The sequence below is a fragment of the Loxodonta africana genome, chromosome 1 (assembly GCF_030014295.1).
Source record: "Loxodonta africana isolate mLoxAfr1 chromosome 1, mLoxAfr1.hap2, whole genome shotgun sequence".
Lineage (NCBI taxonomy): Eukaryota > Metazoa > Chordata > Mammalia > Proboscidea > Elephantidae > Loxodonta > Loxodonta africana.
Genome location: NC_087342.1, coordinates 175,699,467 through 175,722,150, shown reverse-complemented (window position 1 = coordinate 175,722,150; position 22,684 = coordinate 175,699,467). Strand labels below are relative to the sequence as shown.

Below are 22,684 nucleotides of genomic sequence, written 5' to 3'. Positions count from 1 at the left end.
ACAGGTAATGCTTAGCATATGGTTGGTCCTCAGAGAAAAGTTCCTCTCCTGTGGTGGCACTTAACAGGATATATGTCTTAGCCTGAAAGCACCAGTGGCAGCTCCTGAGGGCTGGGGGTTCTTGTTTCCTCTGACTCACTGATATTTCCCCTGTAATCCATATTTCATTGTAACTGCATCAGGCATGTTCAGACAGAAGTGTCTTGTGTCCACGACACCCTCACTAAACAGTTTACATCCTCAGGCTGCTTTTCATTCAAGGCCCCAGCAGAGGTTCCTGTGTCAGAGGCATTAACTCATCTCCCCAAGTGCCTGCTTTCTGCTAAGGATAAATTTAAACAAGAGGAAGGCCCAGTTCACAGCAATTAAAATCAGCACTTGAACACTTGGTATTCTTCCTACAGGGCCCTTAGGCCCCACATCCAGGAAAAGTTGGTAGAAGAGCTGGAAATAAACAATTTCCCTTATTCTTCCTGATGGGTTGTATTTTTTGAGGCTTTTCCCAATCCATTTATGGATATACAAGAGAAATTAGAAATATTTTCATACCTCCCCTTCCTTTGCTCTCCTTCCCATTTCCTCCCCTTGCCTTTCTCCTTTTTCTTTCTGTTTTCATCTCCCAAACACACCGACAGCTTTTTCAAAGTATCCTGGTACCAAGTGCCCCACAGAGAATGCTTGTTTTCCCTCAAAAAAAAAAAAAAAATTTTTTTTTTTTTAGTATAATTTTGAGGCAGAAAGTTCAAGGCTAAGATAATAAATATCATTTAAGAAATCTTTATTCTTTGTAATGATTAAAGTACTTCACGCTTATTGCAGAATAAGGAATCAAACAGCCCATATGTGCGCATAATATAAAAACAAACCTCCATTCTGACTCATTTCCCTTAATCCCACTCCCTTGAAGTGACTACTACTTAACAGTTTGGTGCCCATCTTTCCAGCCTTTTCTTATCTAGTCATTTATTAGAAACACAGTGATTGCCTACTATGATCTGGGCAGTGTACTAGGTGTTAGGGCCAGTGCTGAACAAATATAAATCTATAAATGTATATATTGACAAAAACGAGATAATAGTTTTTCACTAGATATCTGAAGCTACTTTTTTCATGTTAGCATGTAGAAATTGTAGTCCCTGGGTGGAGCAAATGGTTAAGCGCTAGACTACTAGGTCAGCAGTGAGAAAATGAAACCAGACCAATGGGTCTGTGCCCAGTGTGCAAGAAGCCAAACTCTCAGACACTGCCTTTCAGAAGAAGAAAGAGTTTATTTCACAGGCTAGCAAGCAGGAACTCAGAGGTATCGACCTCAGATTAAGTTACCCGATCTGTGTGAGCAATTTACAATTTATACTCCTACATATTCATTTAAGGGTGGAGGAAAACAGCGGGCAGGATCAGGGTTTTAACTATTTATAGTTTCTACTGATTACTTGTTATGGGGTGGGGCTAAGATTTGGCATGGCAGTGGCTGACTGACCCTTTGCTTTTGAAATGGGCTCTACTACTGCCGATGAGAGATTTTGGTCCCTTGGCATGAGTCTTTTGGTTCCTTGACATAAGTTTTCTAGTGTTACTGAGCATGCATGGTGGCCCAGGGTCATCTGTCGATCATCTTTGTTCTGCGTATGTCTGACTGTTCTAGCTGGTTAGATCTAGACTCTCTAGGGAGTCTGCAGAACAACTTGAGGGAAGTGAGTGATGTGGTGGGTGAGGTGACTAGAAGTGACGTGACAACTGGTGGAGTACTAATTAATTTGGTGTCTTCAGCCTCTAGGGTCCCCTAACAAACACATTCAGAGGCACCTCAGAAGACAGGCCTGGTGATTTGCTTCTGGAAGATCACAGCCTTGAAAACCCTGTTGGGTAATTCTACTCAGCAGACATGGGGTTGCCATGAGTTAGAATCGACTAGATTGCAACTAACAACAACAACTTGCAGAAATTGCTTCTATTATTTTTAGCATCTGTGTATTATTCCATTATAGGGATAGACCAAAATGTATATAATCTGTATGTGCCATTTAAAATCAAAGTGCATTTCCTCTCCTTGTAAAATATAGAGCAACCTGCCTCTCATACCTCTGACTCCAAAGCTCGCACTGCCCCAGTCTCCATCACACTCTGCTGTCCCAAACGTCAGCTGTCTTTATATACACACATTTCTATGATATCACCCTGCCTTCAGCATCTCCTTCCTGCTGGAAAAGCAATAGATTTTGTAGACTACTGATTAAACAGTGGGAAAGAAAGAAAGAAACTTGAAGTCATGAAAAATTGGGATGCAGCCAGAGGACAGTGTGTGTGTGTGTGTGTGTGTGTGTGAGTGTGCCTGAAAATGGGGGGGGGGGCTGCAGGAGGATAGGTAATGAATGAATGTCCCTCTGTCTATGGGTGGCATTAGATAGTGTGAATTTTTTACTTCATACTCCTCCCATTATCTGCCTCCAATCTCCCCCTGTGGAACTGCTCAGGAATGAATAACCAGGTCTTAACAACCAAGTTCAATGCTTCTCCTGCGGGTAGGGTACAGTGATGACACTGAGGCCAGGGCGGCCAGGGCATTCCTCCACAGCCCTCAGCTGGATGGCGAAAACAAAAAATGCAGCCTAAGTGGTCACTGGCCATTTCTCGTGAATGAAGGAGGTTTCTTTTTAAGAAAGTGACTTCTCAGCTGTTGATTCACTGCCCCCAGGGAAATTTTTGAGCGGAGGCTTTCTAGCCTCAGTAGAAATTTGCATACAACTTCCACTTCCTGCTTCAGAGCCTGTTCTACTACTTACCTGGGCCGGGAGAGGGCGGAGGGGGGCCGAAAGCTACCCAAGGTGGAGACAGAAGAGAGAGCGCACGACCACCCTCCTGACCCGGTCTGTCTGTCCGCGGTGACTCTAGGTAAGTTATTCAGAGTTGCCGCCTGCCCAATCTTATTTCTTAACCACTGACCCATTTTCCAAAACACTTTGTTTTCTCCTATACTGAAGTAATCTGTCTTTACTCCCCTCTGCCTTCCTCTCCCCACCTTTAACTTGTTCGTGTAGAGACCAGCTCAGGTTGAGAAAATGACAGTTAGACTTCTGTTGCGAGAAAAAGTGTCGGTGGTTTAGTATTTCAAACAGGCTAGCAGAGATTAACTCCTTGAGGAGAGGAACCTACACACTCTCCATTTCAGAGCTGCCTGGGAACTATTTTTGTTTGGGTACTTAGTGTCCCTACAAGTTTTGATCAAGAACACAAGCCCCACTTCTCGGAGGGAGCCGGGGATGGCAAGGATTAAGTAATTGGCTTCCGGCCCCAGAACACGTCAGTGGCGGAGATGGAAAGAGAACTCCCATGTTTTCCTGATCCCTGTTTCATGCAGGGAAAAAATCAACACCACATTCTTGGGCCAGGAAGTTCTCTTTGGCTCTGTGCTGGCTGCCGGCGCCTTCTCAGCCCCTCTTCCGCGGCCCTCCGCCCATTCCAAGAAACCTAGGCATTTGCTGGGGGCTGGACAGAGCCTTGAGGGAAAACAAAAGGAGAAATGCTATTACTTAATCTTAGAAGCTAAGTAAGCGTCGTATGACTTTCAAGCTCAAAATGGTCTCTTAGAATATGGAGATATTTTTAAAAGAAAGGGAGAAAAATGAGACCAAATAAATAATAAAAAGAGGTCAAGAAACTTACTTTCAAGTTCTCACTCCCTACTTCTTGCTGGCGCTGTGACTTGGGTAATTCACTTTGGCTTCCCCAGGCCTGCATTTCATCATCAGTAAAATGGGGCAGGGAGGAGGTTAGGGAATGAACTAATATGATTATGTGTAAATTCCCTTCAAATAAAACAAGGCTAGGATAATGTCAGAGGTACTCAAAGGGCTAGCCGTGATGGGTGGTCTTAGAAGACTTGGTATTGTTAGCTAATTATTCATATCTGTTCATTTCATCTCCTGCTTCTAGATGGTTAGTCCCTTGAGAAAAGGGACTTTGTTTCACAACACTTTTCTATTGCCCCAGCAGCCAGATACTAGCAAATGCCTCGTAGGTATGGGGTCATTCCTCATAAAGTTTGATTTCTATTTCACTCATCCACCCTCAAAGCAAAAGGTAAAGGTAAAGTCAGGGCAAAAGGCTGGGGGAGGCTGGGCAGCCACATGGCTCTTGATACATAGGAAAGAACAGGGGGGTTCTTGAATTCTTTCATGTTGCGTTCAGGTAAACCAGGAAGAATCGTCCTGGGCACTTGCCTGCAGAGTCAAGGCTGGCCAAAGGACCAGCAGACAAGCTTGGCTCCAGAAGCTGGCGTGACTGGCTTAGCTGGAGCTGGAAGCCACTCCTCAGCTTGACCAGTTACTCTGTGGGGGGCCTTTAATGTGTTATGAAAGGAAGCTTAAACATATGCTGATCCCATGTAAGGATGAGGACTATGATCAGACCCATTATTAGATGGCAGATGCACAGAATCTTTAACGTTTTCCAAACCACTACTTTTTCAAATTGTTATTGTTTATTTTGGGCAATTATCAGGCTGTGACTAACTGGGATGGGCTGATTCAGGGCTTTCAGTATTGCTAAGCCATTTCCGTGTGACAGTAAGGCCCTAATATAAAACAAATCCAGACTAACCCCGTTGCCATCAAGTTCATTCCAACTCATAGCAACCCTAAGGACAGAGTAGAACTGCCCTGTAAGCTTTCCACGGAGAGGCTGGTGGATTTGAACTGCCGACCTTTTGGTTAGCAGCCGAGTTCTTAACCACTGTGCCACCAGGACTCCTAATATAGCCCTTGTCAAAGGAGCCCTGGTGGTATAACAGTTGAGCCTCAGCTGCTGACTGAAAGGTTGGTGGCTTAACCTACCCAGTGGCTCCATGGAAGAAAAGCCTGGCATACTGCTTTTGTAAAGATTAAACCCACTGCTGTCAAGTTGATTCTGACTCCTAGAGACCTTACAGGACAGAGTAGAACTGTCCCATAGGTTTTCCAAGGCTGTAATCTTTGGTTTTTTTTTTTAATCTTTGGAATCCATGGAGTGGCTGGTGGGTTCAAACCACCGACCTTTCGATTAGCAGCAGAGCACTTAACCACTGCACCATCAGGGCTTCTTCTCCTAAAGATTACAGCCAAGAAAACCCTCTGGGGCAGTTTTACTTTGTTATATGGAGTTGCAATGAGTTGAAAATTGAATCAATGGCATCTCACAAGAACAACATAGTCCTTGTTTTTAAGTTTTTCTGTCTATGCTCCTGGGATGAGAGGCGTGGAATTTCAACATGTTTTACCTGTAATGAGTTACTGATTTTATTTTCCACGTGACAATGTACCATTAGCTGTAATCAGGCTAACTGTTGTTCGGCTGCCAGCTTAGCTTTAAATGCCACCCCACAGTCCTTTTTAATCCCAGTCCACCCCACTGATGGAGCATCACAAGGATGAATAATATGGTTACTCCATTCTGTTAATTGCGTGGGGTGAGCTAAGCAGGAGTGAAGTCTGCAATACACCGTGTTGGGGGGAAAGGTTCTTAATGCCGTGATACTCAGTTTTGGAGGGTACACAGACAGAACATGTTAAAGACTGCTTCTCTCAGGATTCAGGAGTTAAAGGCTATCGAATGCTTTGAAAATAAAAAGAGGAGGAGGAGGCAGTCATATTTGCACAAATTCTTTTAAGGGGCACTCGGAAGGAGAGATTCTAGGGGATAGTTTGTCTAAATTATATCTGTGTTTTATACATTGCAGAATGGAAATCTCAGAAATATCCTGATTTCAAATAATTTTTCTGCTGCAGGCAATTTTAGATTAGCCTTTAAAACATATATGAATTGCAGGCCACTGCTGCAGTAAAAAAAAAAAAAAAGCACAGATGAGGCATGTTAAACTTTAAACTCCGTTCAAATCCAACAAAATGACTCCTAACGTTTGATCACATTTCCTTATCAAAACAATCCTGCAGTCCTGTGAGAAAGCATCTGGGGGTTGGAATCAAGAAGCTTTCCCCCTGGGCCTCTCCCATTTTTTCCCAATCTGTTGTCACCAAGATATTTTTAGCTCATAAAACCCAGGCTGTCCTTTCTGCCTCAGACATTCTTTGCCTCTTGTGCCCAGCAGGCCTCTTACTTGCCCACATGTGCTTCACTGCCTGACTGCTCATTTTGTGTGTGTGTGAATGTGTACACAGCGTTTGTACAGGCCTTCCTGGAGACCAGAAGTTGTAAACTGACTGAGCGAGGGGTGACCTTTCACATTGAGGTCTTTACAGCTGTGTCCGTTTGGCTGGGTTCCCTGATGCCGTTGTTGTTCATTGCCCTGGAGTCAGTTCTGACTCACAGCGACCCCATGTGCAGGGTAGAACTGTGCTCCATTGGGTTTTCAAGGCTGTGGCCCTTCAGAAGCAGATAGCCAAGCCTGTCTTCCAAGGTGCCTCTGGGTAGGTTTCAACTGCCAATCTTTCGGCTAATAGTCGAGCACTTAATCATTTGTACCACACAAGGACTCTTTGGTTCCCTGATAAAAAACAAACAAACCTGTTGCTGTTGAGTTGATTCCAACTCACAGTAACACTACAGAACAGAGTAGAACTGCCCTGTAGGGTTTCCAAGGAGCAGCTGGTAGGTTTGAACTGCCAACATTTTGGTTAGCACTTGAGCTCTTAACCACTGCACCACCAGCTGAAATCAAGCTGTTGGGGAGTAATGGGGCTGACTTGAACCCCTACTCGTGTGTCCTCCCTTCACCTCCCATCTCCACCCCATGACACCACCCACAACCCAGCAGACCTAGGCTGGCTGGGGTCATGGTAGCTCCCTCAGTGATGATGGAAACTTGGGTCTTCTCTCCTTCATTGTTTTCCTGCACTCAGGGTTCAGTGTTATTCTTTCTTCCCTATCCAGGCTCAACAGGTCTCCCTCCCATCTCTGAACTCTCTTCCTATTCTGTGCTGTCTGCCTAGACCCTTCCCGGTGAACTAGCTTACCCTATAACACTCTTGCCTTTTACCTATATTCGTTCTTTTGCGTTTCTTCCAACTGCCACTTCTCATACCCAGTAACACATAAAAACCACAATTTAACTAAGTCTCCTACACCACTAAAGGGCAAATTAAAAAAAAAAAGTTTCCTTCAAGGTTTCCCTGCTTTCCTTGCTTCTTTCCTGTCTGTCTGCCTTTTTATCCCTTCCTATTCTCCTGCCTTTTCCTCTTAATGCCTGCTTTAGTTTCGTGTAGAAACATACAGAATTACCATAAGTGGGTGGTTCTAAAGAACAGAAATTTATTTTCTCACAGTTCAGGCTAGAAGTCTGAATTCAAGGCACCAGCTCTAGGGGAAGGCTCTCTCTGTCGGCTCTGGGGGAAGCTACCTGTCTCAGCTTCTGTAACGCTGGCGTTCCTTGGTTCCTTGGCGATCTCCACACGGCATCTACCTTTCCGCCATTTGTGTCCCCTTGCTTCTGTGCCTAAGCTGCTCTTTTTATATCTCAAAAGTCATTAGATTAAGACATGGCCTACACTGATATGACCTCATTAATATGAGAAAGAAAACCTTATTCCCAAGTAGGATTATACCCACAGGTTTAGGGGGTAGGATTCCAACACACCTTTTGGGGGGACACAATTCAATCCTTAACATTACCCCTCCCTCTCCTTCACTCTGTGGCCGGAACTGAATTAGGGATTACAAATGTGTGCTTAAAACCCAACTCAAATGTGTGCTTAAAGAAACATTATTTAAAAAAAAAAAAAAAAAAATGGCTGCTTTGAGATTGTTCTCTAAATGTTTATTACCAACTTCCAGCATGGCAGAGTCAGTCCGTTCCTGTTAGTCCATCTCATCCTCATTCAGTAGCCCCAAGGAGTCCCAGCACGAATGTCTCCAGAATCAGGTCAGGTCACGCTGCGCTGCCTTCAGCCTGATGTGAGTCTTACTGTGCAGGGTCGTGTTGTTGGCAGTAAACGCTCTTTTGTCTCCGGGGCTCACCACTGTTTCAAATCTGCTGGCAAACCAAATGGAAGAACTTCTCTGTCTGGGAAATTCTGCAACGAAACTTGAAAATATTTGTTCACTGGAGTTTGAATCTGAGCCAAATAGTTCACTCAAAACCAACCTTCCAGTAAGCAAACCAGTGTTAATGGAAGTCTGCATGCATTTGGGCAGTAAACTAAGAACGCTTAATGAGTTTAAAGTTTTTTTTTTTTTTTTAAATCCAGGACTTTTAGTCACTTATTTAAAAAAAAAAAAAAATTCCCTGGGGGATAAAGTAAGGCCTTGAGAATCTGTAATTGAAAGCATCTGATCCAAATTAGACCTGAGGGTCTTCCCAGCTGTAAAAGTATATATATTAATATATTTATGATGTCCACCTGAAACATGCATGCTCTGTGTCTCTAGGACTCTTTAACCCTGTTGATCAAAAGGAAGCTAAAAAAAAAAAAAAAAATCCAAGCAGTTGGTGAATACCAAATCTTGATAATTTAGGAGCTGGTATTTTTTTTTAATGTGGTTTATTAATTACTCCGGCTGCTCCATCTTGCCCTTCCTCTGTTTCTTGCCACACTATTTGTCTTCTTCCAGAGACATAACACCTTCATTAAATCCCACCCGTCCTTGCCTCAGAGGCGTCCCCTGGAAGATATTCGCTTTCTAGATGCACCACCATTTATCATCATCCTTTGTTTGTGCTCTGTCAACCAGTTTTCAATTTATTTTGGATTCAGTTTATGATTAAAATTTAATGAGATCCAATCAAGTGCTATTCTCAAATCAAGATGCCACTGCCGTCTCATCCACATCCTCTATTGTAATGGCTTGAAGGAAAGCTGCTGCCAAGGGTTTCCAGGCTGGCGATTCCTTATAGAACACAGAGGGCGGGTATCCAAGTCTTCTGAGCTTCAAGGTGAATGGTTCTGAAACAGTCATCCCAGAAGCTTTAAGGGGCTATGTGGTTCCCCTCAACGCTAGCCCCCTTAGCTCCCCCATCAAATAGCTGTCATTGCTCTCATCTGGGAGATATGCAGTTAAGTGCAGGGGTGGTGGTGCCCTATTGCTTGGATTTGAAACCCAGCCATGCTACTTACTGGCCATGTAACCCTGGGAAAGTCAACTTCCCCGTGCCTCAGTTTCCCTGCTTTTAAAATGAGACTGACAATAAAAAAAAAAAAATTTTTTTTTTTTTTTTTTATAGTTTAGTACCTATCAAATAGGGTACTATAAGGGTGAAATAAGTTAATACATATATAAAGCACTTGGAACAGTATTTGACACATAGTTAGCATTCAATGAATGTCAACAGTTATTGCCGAAAAATGGTAAGGTGTCTTATTCATTTCATTAAGCTTGTGTTTTGATTTAGAGCATGAGCTGGATCCAGGTTTGGCAAACCAGGGCCCTCGAACCAGAGGGGCCATGGCCTGCCTGTTTTTGTATGGCCTATTGCTAAGGAGTCCCTGGGTGGCATAGACAATTAAGCTCTCAGCTGCTAACTGAAAGGTTGGCAGTTTGAGTCCACCTATAGGTGCCTGGGAAGAAAGGCCTGGTGATCTACTTTTAAAAGATAAGCCATGGAAAACCCTATGGAGCACAGGTCTACTGTGACACACTTGGGATCGTGTGCGTCATAATTGATTCAACAGCAACTGATTTTTTTTTTTTAAATTGTTAAGATGGATTTTTACATTTTTAAAGGAACAAAAAAATTATTTTAAAAAGGCAGAATAAGAGACAGAATAAAGCCTAAACTATTTACTGTCTGACCCTTTACAGAAAAAGATTGCCAACCCCCGATCTCTATGGTTCAATGGAAAGGGCCAGGAGATCTGCAGGCTAAATTTGGCTTCACCAATCCCCTGTCATGTGACTGGAAAAGCTTAATGTGTTGAAGCCTCTTTAAAAAGAAATGGTAAAGGGGTACTATTTACTCAACTTGTGGCCTGGAAACCCTGGTGGCATAGTGGTTAAGTGCTACAGCTGCTAACCAAAGGGTCAGCAGATCGAATCCGCTAGGTGCTCCTTGGAAACTCTATGGGGCAGTTCTACTCTGTCCTATGAGTTGGAATTGACTCGACGGCATTGGGTTTGTTTTGGTTTTTTTGGTTGTGGCCCAGGCTTGTTCGAAGGGCAAAATGAGATGATATGTGTCAAATAACACTGGAAATGACTGAGATATACGTTTATTAAAGGATGCTCTCCATACATTAAAAAAAAAAAAAGATCATATAATATCATTAGTGTGTCCCTGGGTGGTGCAAATGGTTAAGCACTAGACTGTTAACCTAAAGGCTGGCAGTTCGAGTCTACCCAGGAGTACCTCAGATAAAAGGCTTGGTAATCTACTTCTGATAATCAGCCGTTGAAAACTCTGTAGAACATGGTTCTACTCTGACACACATGGGGTCATCATGAGTTGGCATTGAGTCCATGGCAACCAGTTTGGTTTAATACTATTAGCACCTAGGTATAAAACCAGTTAACCTAGTCTGGAAAAAGAGCCTCACAGCTAAATCACTTGTTGTAGTAGAAATAATGAATAATAAAGTAGCCATTGTTTTTTGAGAGCTTGATCTGGGCCAGGCTCTATATTTGGCACTTTATTTATATCTTCTTTTATCTTCACAACACCCCTAAGGGGCAAATATTGTTATTTTTCCCATTTTACAGGTAAGAAAAATGAGGGCCAGGGAAGTTAAATGATTTTCTCAAGATCACACATCCAATCATGTAGCTGGCAGAGAAAGAATTTAAGCCTACAGAGTCTGAATCCAGAGCCTGTGCATTTAAGTACTGCAGATTTTTCCACATCCCAAAAATATGTGTTGATCCAGGGTAACCCCATCTGGAAGCCAGAAGCCACAGCGTTCTGAATGTGGACATTAGATCTGTTAATGTGTGCCCTGAGAGAGGTTTATTTCCCACACAGGCCAGGTGGCATCTAATGGACTTGCAGAAACAGAGGCGGGGATGATGGGAGGAGAAGGAACTTTTTGATGAACTGTGAGATCAGAAAGGTAGTGTTGTGAAGACTGATAGAATCTGTCTCAAGAAACTAATAATTTCAGTCAGGATGTACTGGAGGAAGAAAAGGTTGTTGGGAACAGACATGAGCAAAATTTTAAGAGTTAGAGGCAGCTGAGGGAGTTGACTGAGAGCTGTATACAGGGAAAAAAAGAGAGAGAGAGAGAGAGAAAGGGCAAAGGCATGGGAAATTCTGTGAATGGGACACCAAGGGAACATTTTCACATGGGATGTCAAGGCTCTGACATCTGGATAAGATCTGATCTGCAAAACCAGGCTACTCTGGGAATAGAGGAGCCCAGAGAAAGGGCTAAGGTCTGAGTAGTCAGAAAGGAAGCCAAAGAGAGAGAGACTTGGAGAGAGGGAAACTGATAAATGTGAAGAAAGGTGCTGGTCAGAAGCCAAGAGCTAGAACGATAACTCTCAGTCCAAAGGGCAATAAGATTCCAGAGAAGAAAAACTCCTGTCTTTTGGGTCAGTTTAGAACAATTGAGAACCAGACTCAGGTGGGCAACTATTTCAGTCTAATTGTGTGTGTCTGAGACTAGCGCCCCATACTAGCTGTGTCTACCCCCTCCACCCCAGGCAAATGTTCTCACCCTCTGCTAAATGGTATTTTTGTATTTTAAGGGGCACAGGGCTTCACTCTCTCCTTAGTGGTCTCAGGAGTTCCTCATCCATATTGGTTCTCGTATTCGTATTGTGAACATCAGAATCACTAGTGGGACTTTTCCTCTTCTTTAAAAAACATTCTATTTATTTTTAAAATAGATACATATACACTTGGTACAAAACTTTAAAGGTACAAAATGGTATGAAAAGCAAGTCTCCCTCCTACCCCTGTTCCCAATCACCTGTTTCCCTTCCCAGAAGCAACCACTGTCCCTAATTTATTATGAGATGACTTAGGCATGTGCACTTATATATAATACAAAAGGTAGCACACTCTACACATTGTCCTATTCTTTAATTTTTTTGTTTTTCCTTAATGAATCTTGGAGATGGTTCCACATCAGTCCAAACAGAACTTCCTCATTCTTTTTAAAAGGTGCAAAGTATTCACTATATGCATGTACTGCCGTTTTCAAAATCAGAGTGTTTTTTGGATATGTGGGTGGTTTCTGGTCTTTGCTACTATAAACATTACTGCACTTCCTGTCTTGGAAACCTCCTCATGTTACACAGTATGCACATTATCTGTAGAGGAAATTCCTAGAAGTGAAATTACTAGGTTAAAGGGCATATGCTTTTTAAATTCTGTAAGTTTTGCCAAATTGTACAAATTACAATCCCTTTGGCAAAGCAGAAGGAGCCCTAGTGGTGCAGGCGTTAAGTGCTCGGTTGCTAACCAAAAGGTCAGCAGTTTGAACCCAGCTGCTTGGAGGGAGAATGATGTGGCAGTAAAGATTTACAACCTTCACTGAGGGCTGGAGACCATGGGGATATCTAGCTCAATAGGCATAACATAGTTTATAAAAGAAAATGCTCTATATCCTAGTTTGGTGAGTAATGTCTGTGTTCTTAAAAGCTTATGAGTGGCCACCTAAGATACTCCACTGGTCTCACCCTATCTGAAGCAAGTGAGAATGAAGAAAACCAAAGGCACAAGGGAAAGATAAGTCCAAGGGACTAATGGACCACCAACTACCACGGCCTCCACCAGACTGAGTCGAGCGCAACTAGATGGTGCCCAGCTACCACCACTGACTGCTCTGATAGAGATCACAATAGAGGGTCCCAGACAGAGCTGGAGAAAAATGTGGACCAAAATTCTAACTCACAAAAAAAAGACCAGACTTACTAGTCTGACAGAGACTGTAGAAACCCCAAGAGTATGGCCCCCAGAAAACCTTTTAACTTAGTATTAAAGTCACTCCTGAGGTTCACCCTTCAGTCAAATATTAGACAGGCCCATAAAACAAAATGAGACTAAATGAGCATACCAGCCCAGGGGCAAGGACAAGAAGGCAGGAGGGGACAGGAAAGCTGGTAATGGGGAACCCAAGGTCAAGAAGGGGAGAGCGTTAACATGTCATGAGGTTGGCAACCAATGTCACAAAACAATATGTGTATTGTTTAATGAGAAACTAATTTGCTCTGTAAACCTTCGTCTAAAGGCCAATTTAAAAAAAAAAAAAAAGATTCACAGCCTTGGAAACCTTATGGGGTGCTTCCACTCTGTCCTATAGGATCGCTATGAGACACAATTGACTTGATGGCAATGAGTTTGGTTTTGGGTTTTGGCAAAGAACGGGAGAATCTGTTTACCTGTGAGACTTATTAAAAAAATACATAGAAGCCCTGGCCCCATCTCAGAATCTCTAGGGGTGGGGCCTGGGCATGGGTATTATCTCAGAAATGGGCCATGAATCAGAAGCTCTCCTGAGTTTCTTTGCCCTCCAGTTGCTTCCTTTCCCCAGGGATTGCCACAGTGAGGCAGACCTATGTCAGGTGCCTGGCACTGAGTGAGTAATTCATAAATATTTGCAAGAGTAAGAAAAGAGAAATGTGTCACCTATGAGGTTTTATTTTAAAAACCCTGAGGATTTTGCCCACCAAACACTCCTCCCTTCCTACCCTGACATTCTCTCTGTCAGTTCAGTGGTCTTTTCAGCACACTGATCTGTCCCCCTCTCTGAAATAGGCATCAATCATTTATTCATTCAACAAATGTTTATTTAGCACCTACTATGTGCTGCGTGGAACCCTGGTGATGCCGTGGTTAAGAGCTATGGCTGCTAACCAAAAGGGTGGCAATTCAAATCTACCAGCCACTCCTTGGAAACGCTATTGGGGTGGTTCTACTCTGTCCTGTAGGGTTGCCATGAGTTGGGATTGACTTGATGGCAACGGGTTTGGGTTTTTTTTTTTTTTTGTATGTGCCATATATAGCTCTAGGTGCTGGGAACGTAGCTGTGAACAGAATACAGTTATGCTCTGTGTAATGTTAGTTCTGGCAATTTCTGACCACAGATACATCTGGGATCCTGCACTTGCCCTTGGGGGGATGCCCACAGACCAACTCAGCAGGGAGCCTACCCCTCTGCACCTGCCCTCGAGAACAGGCACCCCTGCCACTGGGAGGAGTGGGTGCCAGATCCTGTTCCTGAACACCCAAGGTCAGCAGGCATCTTGAGGGCCCAACGAGGGGGTGGGGGTAGGCATTGGGTTGCTGCCTGCCCTTTCCCAGGGCGCCCCCTGCTGCCTGGGGCCCGTGCTGGGAGCCTCACAGGGCTGCAAGGCCATGTGCTGGGTGGTACCAGGCCAAGTGCCACCTGAGGCATCTATAGTGGGAGCTGCCCTGGCCAAATGCGGTGCATAGCAGACCCTGGGCCCCTGTGCCTGTAGCCTCGTACCCCGAGAGCCAGGTGTTCACACAACATCCAAATCACATATTTCCTAGAACATATTGTGGACATGAAATGATGCGTGGCTGTAGTGAAAAATTATGCCCTCATGAAGTTTACACGCTTTGGAAAGAGGGAAAGAGAGAAGAAAACAAGTAGTATGTATTATGGTGATAACTGCTAGAGAGGAAGATAAAGCAGAGAACGGCGCTAGGGTATGGGGGAGAATGGTGTAAAAAATTGACAGTGACCAGGGAGATCTCCCTGAGAAGGTGACAGCTAAGTAAAGATCTGAAGAGGAAGGAAGCAAGCCATGCATATATCTGGAAAGAGTGTTCTAAGAAGAGGGAATAAAAACCAAACCCATCACCATCGAGTTGATTCCAACTCATAACAACCCTATAGGACAGAGTACAACTGCCCTATAGGGTTTCCAAGCAGCTGCAAGTGGATTCAAACTGTGGACTTTTGGGCAGCAGCCATAGTTCTTAAGCACTGCACCACCAAGGGCACTCAAGTGCAAAAGCCCTGAGGTCGGCCTTTGGTTTCTGGTATGTTTGTTTTCTCTCTTGAGCTGGATTGCAAGCAACTTGAAGGTAGGAATAATGCTTTAGAAGTAATTTTGATTGCCTTTTAGAAAGCATAGTATTTTACTCTTCACTGTGTACCCTTTGGAAACCCTGGTGTCATAGAGGTTAATAGTTCAGCTGGAGAGACTGACTTGGTTTGTAAACTTTCACTTAAAGCACAATAAAAATTAAAAAAAAAAAGTTTGGCTGCTAACCAAAAGGTCGGTAGTTCAAATCCACCAGGCGCTCCTTCGAAACCCTATGGAGCACTTCTACTCTGACCTTTAGGGTTGCTATGAGTCAGAATTGACTCGATGACCACAGGTTTTTTTGGTGTACCCTTTTGTACCTATCGAATTGTGTGTCATTTGTAGGTATCACTCACTGGAGAAAAATTCTTAATCGAGCCTATGTCTTTTTGTATCCCTTAGAAGGGGGATGCACAGCACAGAGGTGGACACGTACTATTGTTGTTATTTGGTGCCATTGAGTCAATTCCCAGTCATAGTGACTCCATGTGACAGAGTAGAACTACCCCATAGGGTTTTCTTGGCTATATTTTTTACGGAATAAGATTGCTAGGTCTTTTTCCTCCAGAGTTGATAAGTGGGTTCGAACCACCAACCTTTTGGTTAGCAGCCAAGCGCTTAACCATTTTGCATCCAGGGCTCCTTGTACACATAGTAGGATTCAATAATTATCTGCTGTTTTTGAGTGTTTGATAGTGACATGTTTAAAACATCAAGGTTTCATTTTGCTTTTAAAAAATTACTAATCCTACAGTTTTCCTGAGACAGTTTGTTTATTACCATGCCAGGTTTATTTATTATCATCTGAGGGGCCATTTGTTCCTTTTCAGACCAGTTTTTACTTGTAGAATTCCTGCCATAGGGTGAACCTCAAATTTCAAGTTCTGTGAGGTGAACACTTTCCTGATCTTTTTTTCCTTTCTTTTTTTTATTATTATTGTACATTTTCCTCATCTTTTTTTTATTATTATTGTACTTTAGATGAAGGTTTACAGAAGAAACTAGCTTCTCATTAAACAATTAGTATACATATTGTTTTGTCACTTTGTTTACCAACCCCATAGTATGTCAACACCCTACCTTCTAGACCTTGGGTTCCCTATTAACAGCTCTCCTGTCCCTTCCTGCCTTCTAGTCCTTGCCGCTGGGCTGGTGTGCCTCTTTAGTCTCATTTCATTTTATGGGCCATTCTAATCTTTGGCTGAAGGGTGAACCTCAGGAGTGACTGTATTGCTGAGCTAAACGGCTGTCTGGGGGCCATACTCTAGAGGTTTCTCCAGTCTCTCTCAGACCAATAAGTCTGGCCTTTTGTGTGTGTGTGTGTGTGTGAGTTAGAATTTTGTTCTACATTTTTCTCCAGCTCTGTCTGGGACCCTCTATTGCGATCTCTGTCAGAGTAGTCGGTGGTGGTTGCTGGGCACCATCTAGTTGCACTGGACTCAGTCTGGTAGACTCTGTGGTAGTTGTGGTCCATTAGTCCTTTGGACTAATCTTTCCCTTGTGTCCATGGTTTTCTTCATTCTCCCTTGCTCCCAACAGGATGAGAGCAGCAGAGTATCAGGTGACCGCTCACAAGCTTTTAAGACCCCAGACGCTACTCACCAAAGTAGAATGTAGAATATTTTCTTTATAAACTATGTTATGCCAATTGAGCTAGATGTTCCTCCAGACAATGGTCCTCACAGCCCTCAGCCCAGTAATTCGGTCCCTCAGGGCATTTGGATGTGTCTGTGGAGCTTCCATGACCTTGCCTTGTACAAGTTGTGCTGGCTTCCCCAGTATTGTGTACTCTTACCCTTCGCCAGTCTTTTTTTCTTAGCTTCCTCTGAACCCCTGAAGAGCCCTCAGCTAGAGTAGTAGAATTTGCAACTGCTTTTTCTGTTTGTAGTAGGGTAGCACTTCTAAGGCTTTTACATTTAAAAACCTGGGGAGAATGTAAATGGTTGTACATAAGTGGAGGCAATGAAAATGAATCACATGACAAGAAAGAGCTGACAGAATTTAGTCCTCATGTGAGTTGGCTTACCTTGTATGTCTTTGCCCTCTCACTCAGCTGTGGGCCCACAGATGCATACAGGACATTACACAACACTCAGCCAGCTCTTCAGAAAATATTTTGTTCCATGACCAGCTGAAGAGCATGTCATACTGCATATCCAATTTCACAGCTGTAAAAAAAGCATAAGAAAGGAAAACAAAAGTGAGCATTTTTAAATAATAAAAAGATGAAATAGTTATGTTTTCAGTAAATTCTTGTTCATTTTTACAAAGTCTAATCAATTTAGGTGATGGGTCTCTTTTCTGCAGAACCAAGAGACAAGGGATACACACAGCCTAGACAGCAGCCTAGAAAGGAGACAAACAGAGGGGCAGAGGGACAGGAGCAGGGAGGGCAACCCAGCAATTAAAAGCTGAAGTGCTAGAGAACAGCATAAGCATTGTCGTACCACAGGAGGATACGTTTGATACCAAATAGGGAGAAGAGAAATATTAAGGGTGTTAGCAGGGAGTAGAGAAGCAAGTTGAAGATAAATTTGGTAGCAAACCTTTGGCTTCCCCTCTGCTCTGAGGTGGCACATTTTAAAATCCATGTTCTCATGTTCCTATTGGCTTGGGCACAGGGCTGAAGAGAAGGTGAATTCATATTTTTCAAATCTTGTCTTACAACAGTGATTTATGCACACTATGACTTTAGGCATAGTAAACCTGTTGCCATCGAGTTGATTCTGACTCACAGGGACCCTAGGCATAAAAAAAAAGTAAGCCCTAAATAAATGTTTGTGGTTGAAATTCTACATGGATCTAAAATAGAAATTTAAAAAGCCACACTGAGCCCCGCCTCCCCTCCCAACTCGTATTTGAAGTACGAGGCCTTGAAGTACATGTACGTGGACTTGCATAGAAAAAGCAGCTGGTTTTGTTTCTTTTCTTTTCACTCCCTCATTCTAGTACACCTGCTCTGGAGCTCCAGTCCCTCACATGCTGCCTTTTCCTGTGTCTACCTTCTTCCTTCTCCTGTGTCTAGACTTCCTAGGGCATCATCTCCAGCAATCTAATGATAAGGGGAGGGTAGTTTTCTTTCTCATTCTGTTATGTTAATTAACTGTTCTATTTTTGTAGATAAAGGCAATATTGCCTGGACTGTGGTCTAAAGGCTCTGTGGGCTAAAGGATAGCTTGGCTGCCTTGCAGTTAAACTACATCACAAACCAGATGGTAGTGGCTACCTTAATTGCAGGCACAGTGCCCGGAAGGAATTAAGTCCTGTAAATTAAGTCCTCTAAACTTAAAATTGTTAACTAGAAAATGTCACCCTGGCCTTTTTCTAATTTTTTTTTTAATTTGGACTTTCTTTTTTGTTTTTCAAAACTTCCATTTATTTTTTGATTAGTTAATAGTCACATGGAGCAATAATTTAAAAGTTCAAAGATGAAAACTCCCTCCCACTCCTATCCTCACCTTAGTTCTATCCTTAAAGGAAACCAATGTACCAGTGTTTCCTGTATCCTTCCACACGTGTTTTATACGTATACAAGCAGACACACACACAAAAACATAAACACATGTTCCTTCCTCCTTTTTTTCATACAACATAGCAGCATAATATACACATTGTTCTATTTCTTGCTTTTTTTTAAATCACCTAGCAATATAGTTTGGAGATGGCTCCATATGGTTGTGTTGCTGTTGTTGTTAGGTGCCATCAAGTCAAGTCTGACTCATAGTGACTCCATGTGACAGAGTAGGACTGCTCTATGGGGTTTTCTTGGTTGCAGTCTTTACTGAAGCAAATCACCAGGTCTTTCTCCCCCAGAGTTGCTGGTTGCATTTGAACTGCCAACCCTTTTGATTATCAGCTGAGCGCTTAACTGTTGCACCACCAAAACCAAACCAAACCTGTTGCAGTCAAGTCCAACTCATAGCAATCCTATAGGACAGGGTAGAACTGCCCCATAGGGTTTCTAAGGAGCGCCTGGTAGATTTGAACTGGCAACCTTTTGGTTAGCAGCTGAGCTCTTAACCACTGTACCACAAGGGCTCTGTTGCACCACCAGGGCTCCTTAATTAGTTACTAAAACGTCTTTCATTGTGGATTCCAAACACACACAAAACAGCCCACATAATGATAATTTCTTTTTCCTCATTTCTTGGTAGTTGATGTTCATCTGTGTTTTCCACTTGCTGGTCAATGACGTCTGCCATAGGATGGCCCAGTGACATTCTTTGAATCACCTTTCAGATAAAATATCATCCTAATAAGCATTAGTGTTTTTGCCTGGAGGATAGGTGAACAACTTAATGTAATCAGGGCTCCGTAAGCACATTTGTTTCACGCTACCGTTAATTTAAGCCACATCCTGAAAGAGGTCCCTTAAGGTCATATAAAGTGGGAACTCTTAAGAAATGATGTCTCTTCTAAGGCTACGCCATGTTTTTCTCTTGATTCAGAAACTAGAATGAACCGAAGCATTCCTGTGGAGGTTGATGAATCAGAACCATACCCAAGTCAGTTGCTGAAAGCAATCCCAGAATATTCCCTGGAAGAGGACTCAGAACCACCTGCTCCAAATCTAAGGAACATGGCACCCACCAGCTTGTCTGCACTCCAAACCCCTCATTATTCCTCGGGAGGCTTTACTCAGGCTCACCCACTCCTGAAACTTGCAAATCACCAACGGCCTTTGTCCCAGCAGGCCACCTGCCTGCGAAATAAAGTCCTGGAGGAGAGTGAAGACAGCTTCTGTAGGAGACACCCAGACCCAGGCAAAGATTTTCACTTGGGCCCCTCTGAGGCCAGTGAGCCTGAACCTGAGTCTGTGGTTGGAGTCCTCCTTCCAGAGCATCAGTTTTTATTTGTGGAAAAACGTAACCAACAGCTGGGATCTCAGCTTTCAGCAGCTTCTCCTGACACTGGCCATGACTCAGACAAATCAGACCAGAGTTCGCCTAATGCCTCAGCAGACTCCTCAGGCAGTAGCCAAGAGATGTTGCAAAGGCCTCAGCCCCACAGGAACCCAGGAGCCCCAGATCTGCCTACTATAGACACCGGGTATGACTCTCAGCCCCAGGATGTCCTGGGCATCAGGCAGCTGGAAAGACCCCTGCCCCTCACCTCCGTGTGTTACCTCCAGGACCTCCCCAGACCTCTCAGGTCCAGAGAGTTTCATCAGTTTGAACCTCAGAGGTACCCAGCATGTGCACAGATGCTGCCTCCCAACCCTTCCCCACACGCTCAGTGGAACTATCATTACCATTGTCCTGGAGGTCCTGACCACCAGGTGCCATGTAAGTGACCTCTACCTTCTTGGACATTCTGGGCTGGGTAACTGAGTAAACAATGGCCTTGCGTCAGGATGCAGAGAAGGCATTCTGCTTTTTATAGGCACTTTCCATATGGAAAGGTGTCTTGTTAGGTGCCATCGATTTTGACTCATAGCGACCCCATGTGACAAAGTAGAACTGCCTCATAGGGATTTCCAGATAAGGTCGCTTTGAGTCGGAATTGACTTGACGGCACTGGGTTTGGTTTTTTGTTTTTTTAATCCTTATGGGGTCCTGGTGGCACAGTGGTTAAGAGCTCAGCTGCTAACCGAAAGGTCGGCAGTTTAAATCCACCAGCGGCTCCTTGGAAACCCTATGGGGCAGTTCTACTCTGTCCTTTAAGGATTGTTATGAATCAGAATCCGCTGGATGGCAACGGGTTCAATCTTTACGGGAGCAGATCATCAGGTCTTTCTCCCGCAGAGTGGCTGGATGGGTTTGAGCCTTTAATCTTTTAGTTAGCAGCTGAGTGCTTAATTGTTGCATCACAAATGGTCTTAGAGGAATGCTTTGTTTTAACTCAGAGCCTGTCCCACTTGGAACCTTTTTCTCTAGGGACCTTTAAGGACAAAATAGAGTCCTCTGTCTGGGTTAATTTAATTGAAACCTGCCTAGAGGCAGGGAGATGACCCAAATGACCTCTAGAAAACTTGTTTATTATCCTAATTCTTGGGCATCTGGATTCTTCTTTCTCTGCATGCTTCTTCTCCATCTTAAACTTGACAGAAAGAGGGGCCTTCAGTAAAAAGTCAGAAGGTGCCGGGAGTGTCACTGAGACTCTGGATTCATGCTATTACATGAAGATCAAGTTGCTCCTGTGATTCTGTTGCTTAAACCCCTTGGGAACTTGAGTCCTCCACATCTACCGTGCTTTCCAGCCATACCCCATGGTTGGTAGTCCCCCAACTTATTAAGCTACTTCACATCTTGATCCATTTACCTATGCTATTTTCTCTATCCAAGGTGTTCTTCCCCTTCTTGTCCATTTGACCCAGTTCTATACATTTTTTAACAGCTTTATTGAGCCCTAATTTACATATCATGAAATTCACCCTTTACTCCTTTTAAGTGTATAATTCAATGAATTTTAGTATATTTACAAGGTTGTATGATCATCACCATATACAACTTTTAAGACTTAACTCAAATGACCCTCTTGAAACCTCCTCAGGCCACTCTCTCCTTAAGGCCTTCTGTCTCCCTTGTGCTCTATGTCTCGGCACCTAACACCAGTATGGCATTTGCTCATGGACTTGTCCACCTCTCCTTTCAGACTCACTTTTGCATGTTTCTGTGAACCAGAATAGACTCGACAGCAATGGGTTTGGTTTTGGTTTTGCATGTCAGTGTGTCTTTTTTTTTAATTCTCTTTTTATTTGAAATCTTTACTCCTGATCCTGGCATTTGCTCATTTCAGTGTACTATTTGCTGTTGTTGTTAGCTGCTGTCAAGTTCATTTCAACTCATAGTGACCCCATATGGCAAGAGTAGAACTCCCTGATGGTGTCTTCTTAATTGATGATTCCCCAGCACTTAGCACAGTGCCTGACATGGTACTAGACTCAGAAAATTACTTCTGAATGAATGAATGAATAATATGTATCAATGCAGCACCAATCTCTGAAAATGGTTAAAGTCTTAGAGATAAAAGGTCCGTTATAACTATTAACGTTAAATTTCTGCTGAGGTCACTGGAAACTAACAATGGGTTTTTCAGATGGAACATAGGGTTGTGAGATGTGATATTTTTCTTAGCAAGTAAGTATTGTACAAAATGCAGTTCAAATGGTATGAGAAGAATCTGAACAAAGGCTTGATGCCCAGCATTTAAAATAAATTATAGAATGATCACAAAGGCTGTAATCAACCACAATTTATGTATTTCTACATAATACACTCAGTGTAAAGCTTCCAAGGAACCCTGGTGGCATGATGCTTAAGCATTTTGCTGCTAATCCAGAGGTTGGCAGTTTGAACCCACCCAGCAGCTCTGGAGGAGAAAGACCTGGAGATCTGCTCTCATAAAGATTACAGCCAAGAAAACCCTATAGGGCAGTTCTACCTGGTCACATGGAGTTGCTCTGAGCCAAAAATTGACTCAATGGCACCCCTCAACAACAACAACATAAAGCTTCCTGAAGTGAATGGAGCAATTCATAATTTAAGAAAAAGAGGTGGGTGGGGGAGGGGGCAGGTAAAGAAATTTAATTTAGAAGACGCTTGGAAGAAAAAAATAAGGATGACTGAGCCAGAAGCTGGGGAAGCAGCAGGGCTTGGAGAGGGGCCCTCGGCTGGAGAGGGAGAAAGAGCCCCTGAGGCCTAACACTGGGCCTAGGGTGTTGGACGTTGGGAAATCACCTGACTGGGATTCATGGATCCACTGCTGATCCTAGTGCCCAATAATAGGAAGGGTGTGGCTGGTGGAGTTCCTTAAATATGAA

The 22,684-nt window shown here is 43.4% G+C and overlaps 1 protein-coding gene and 1 long non-coding RNA gene across 4 annotated transcripts in view; one reads left to right on the top strand and one right to left on the bottom strand.

The window, feature by feature from the left end:
- Positions 1 to 2,784: 2,784 nt before the first annotated feature.
- The window catches only part of TRAF3IP2 (TRAF3 interacting protein 2), a 54,187-nt gene continuing 34,287 nt past the window's right edge, over positions 2,785 to 22,684 (top strand). Inside the window, exons 1-2 of the mRNA XM_064289916.1 lie at positions 2,785 to 2,892; positions 19,371 to 20,207. Coding sequence (XP_064145986.1) covers positions 19,379 to 20,207 — 829 coding nt within the window. The 5' untranslated portion in view covers positions 2,785 to 2,892; positions 19,371 to 19,378. The remainder of the gene's footprint in view (positions 2,893 to 19,370; positions 20,208 to 22,684) is intronic.
- The window catches only part of LOC111749181 (uncharacterized), a 136,510-nt gene continuing 116,702 nt past the window's right edge, over positions 2,877 to 22,684 (bottom strand). Inside the window, exons 2-5 of one of the 3 annotated variants that reach the window (XR_010322671.1) lie at positions 17,469 to 17,664; positions 16,949 to 17,090; positions 7,755 to 8,014; positions 2,877 to 3,497 (exon numbers count right to left, since the gene is read on the bottom strand). This is a non-coding gene — a long non-coding RNA (uncharacterized LOC111749181). Of the gene's footprint in view, positions 8,015 to 16,948; positions 17,091 to 17,468; positions 17,665 to 22,684 lie in introns of all 3 variants that reach the window. The other 2 variants (XR_010322670.1, XR_010322672.1) reach the window with 2 other exon arrangements.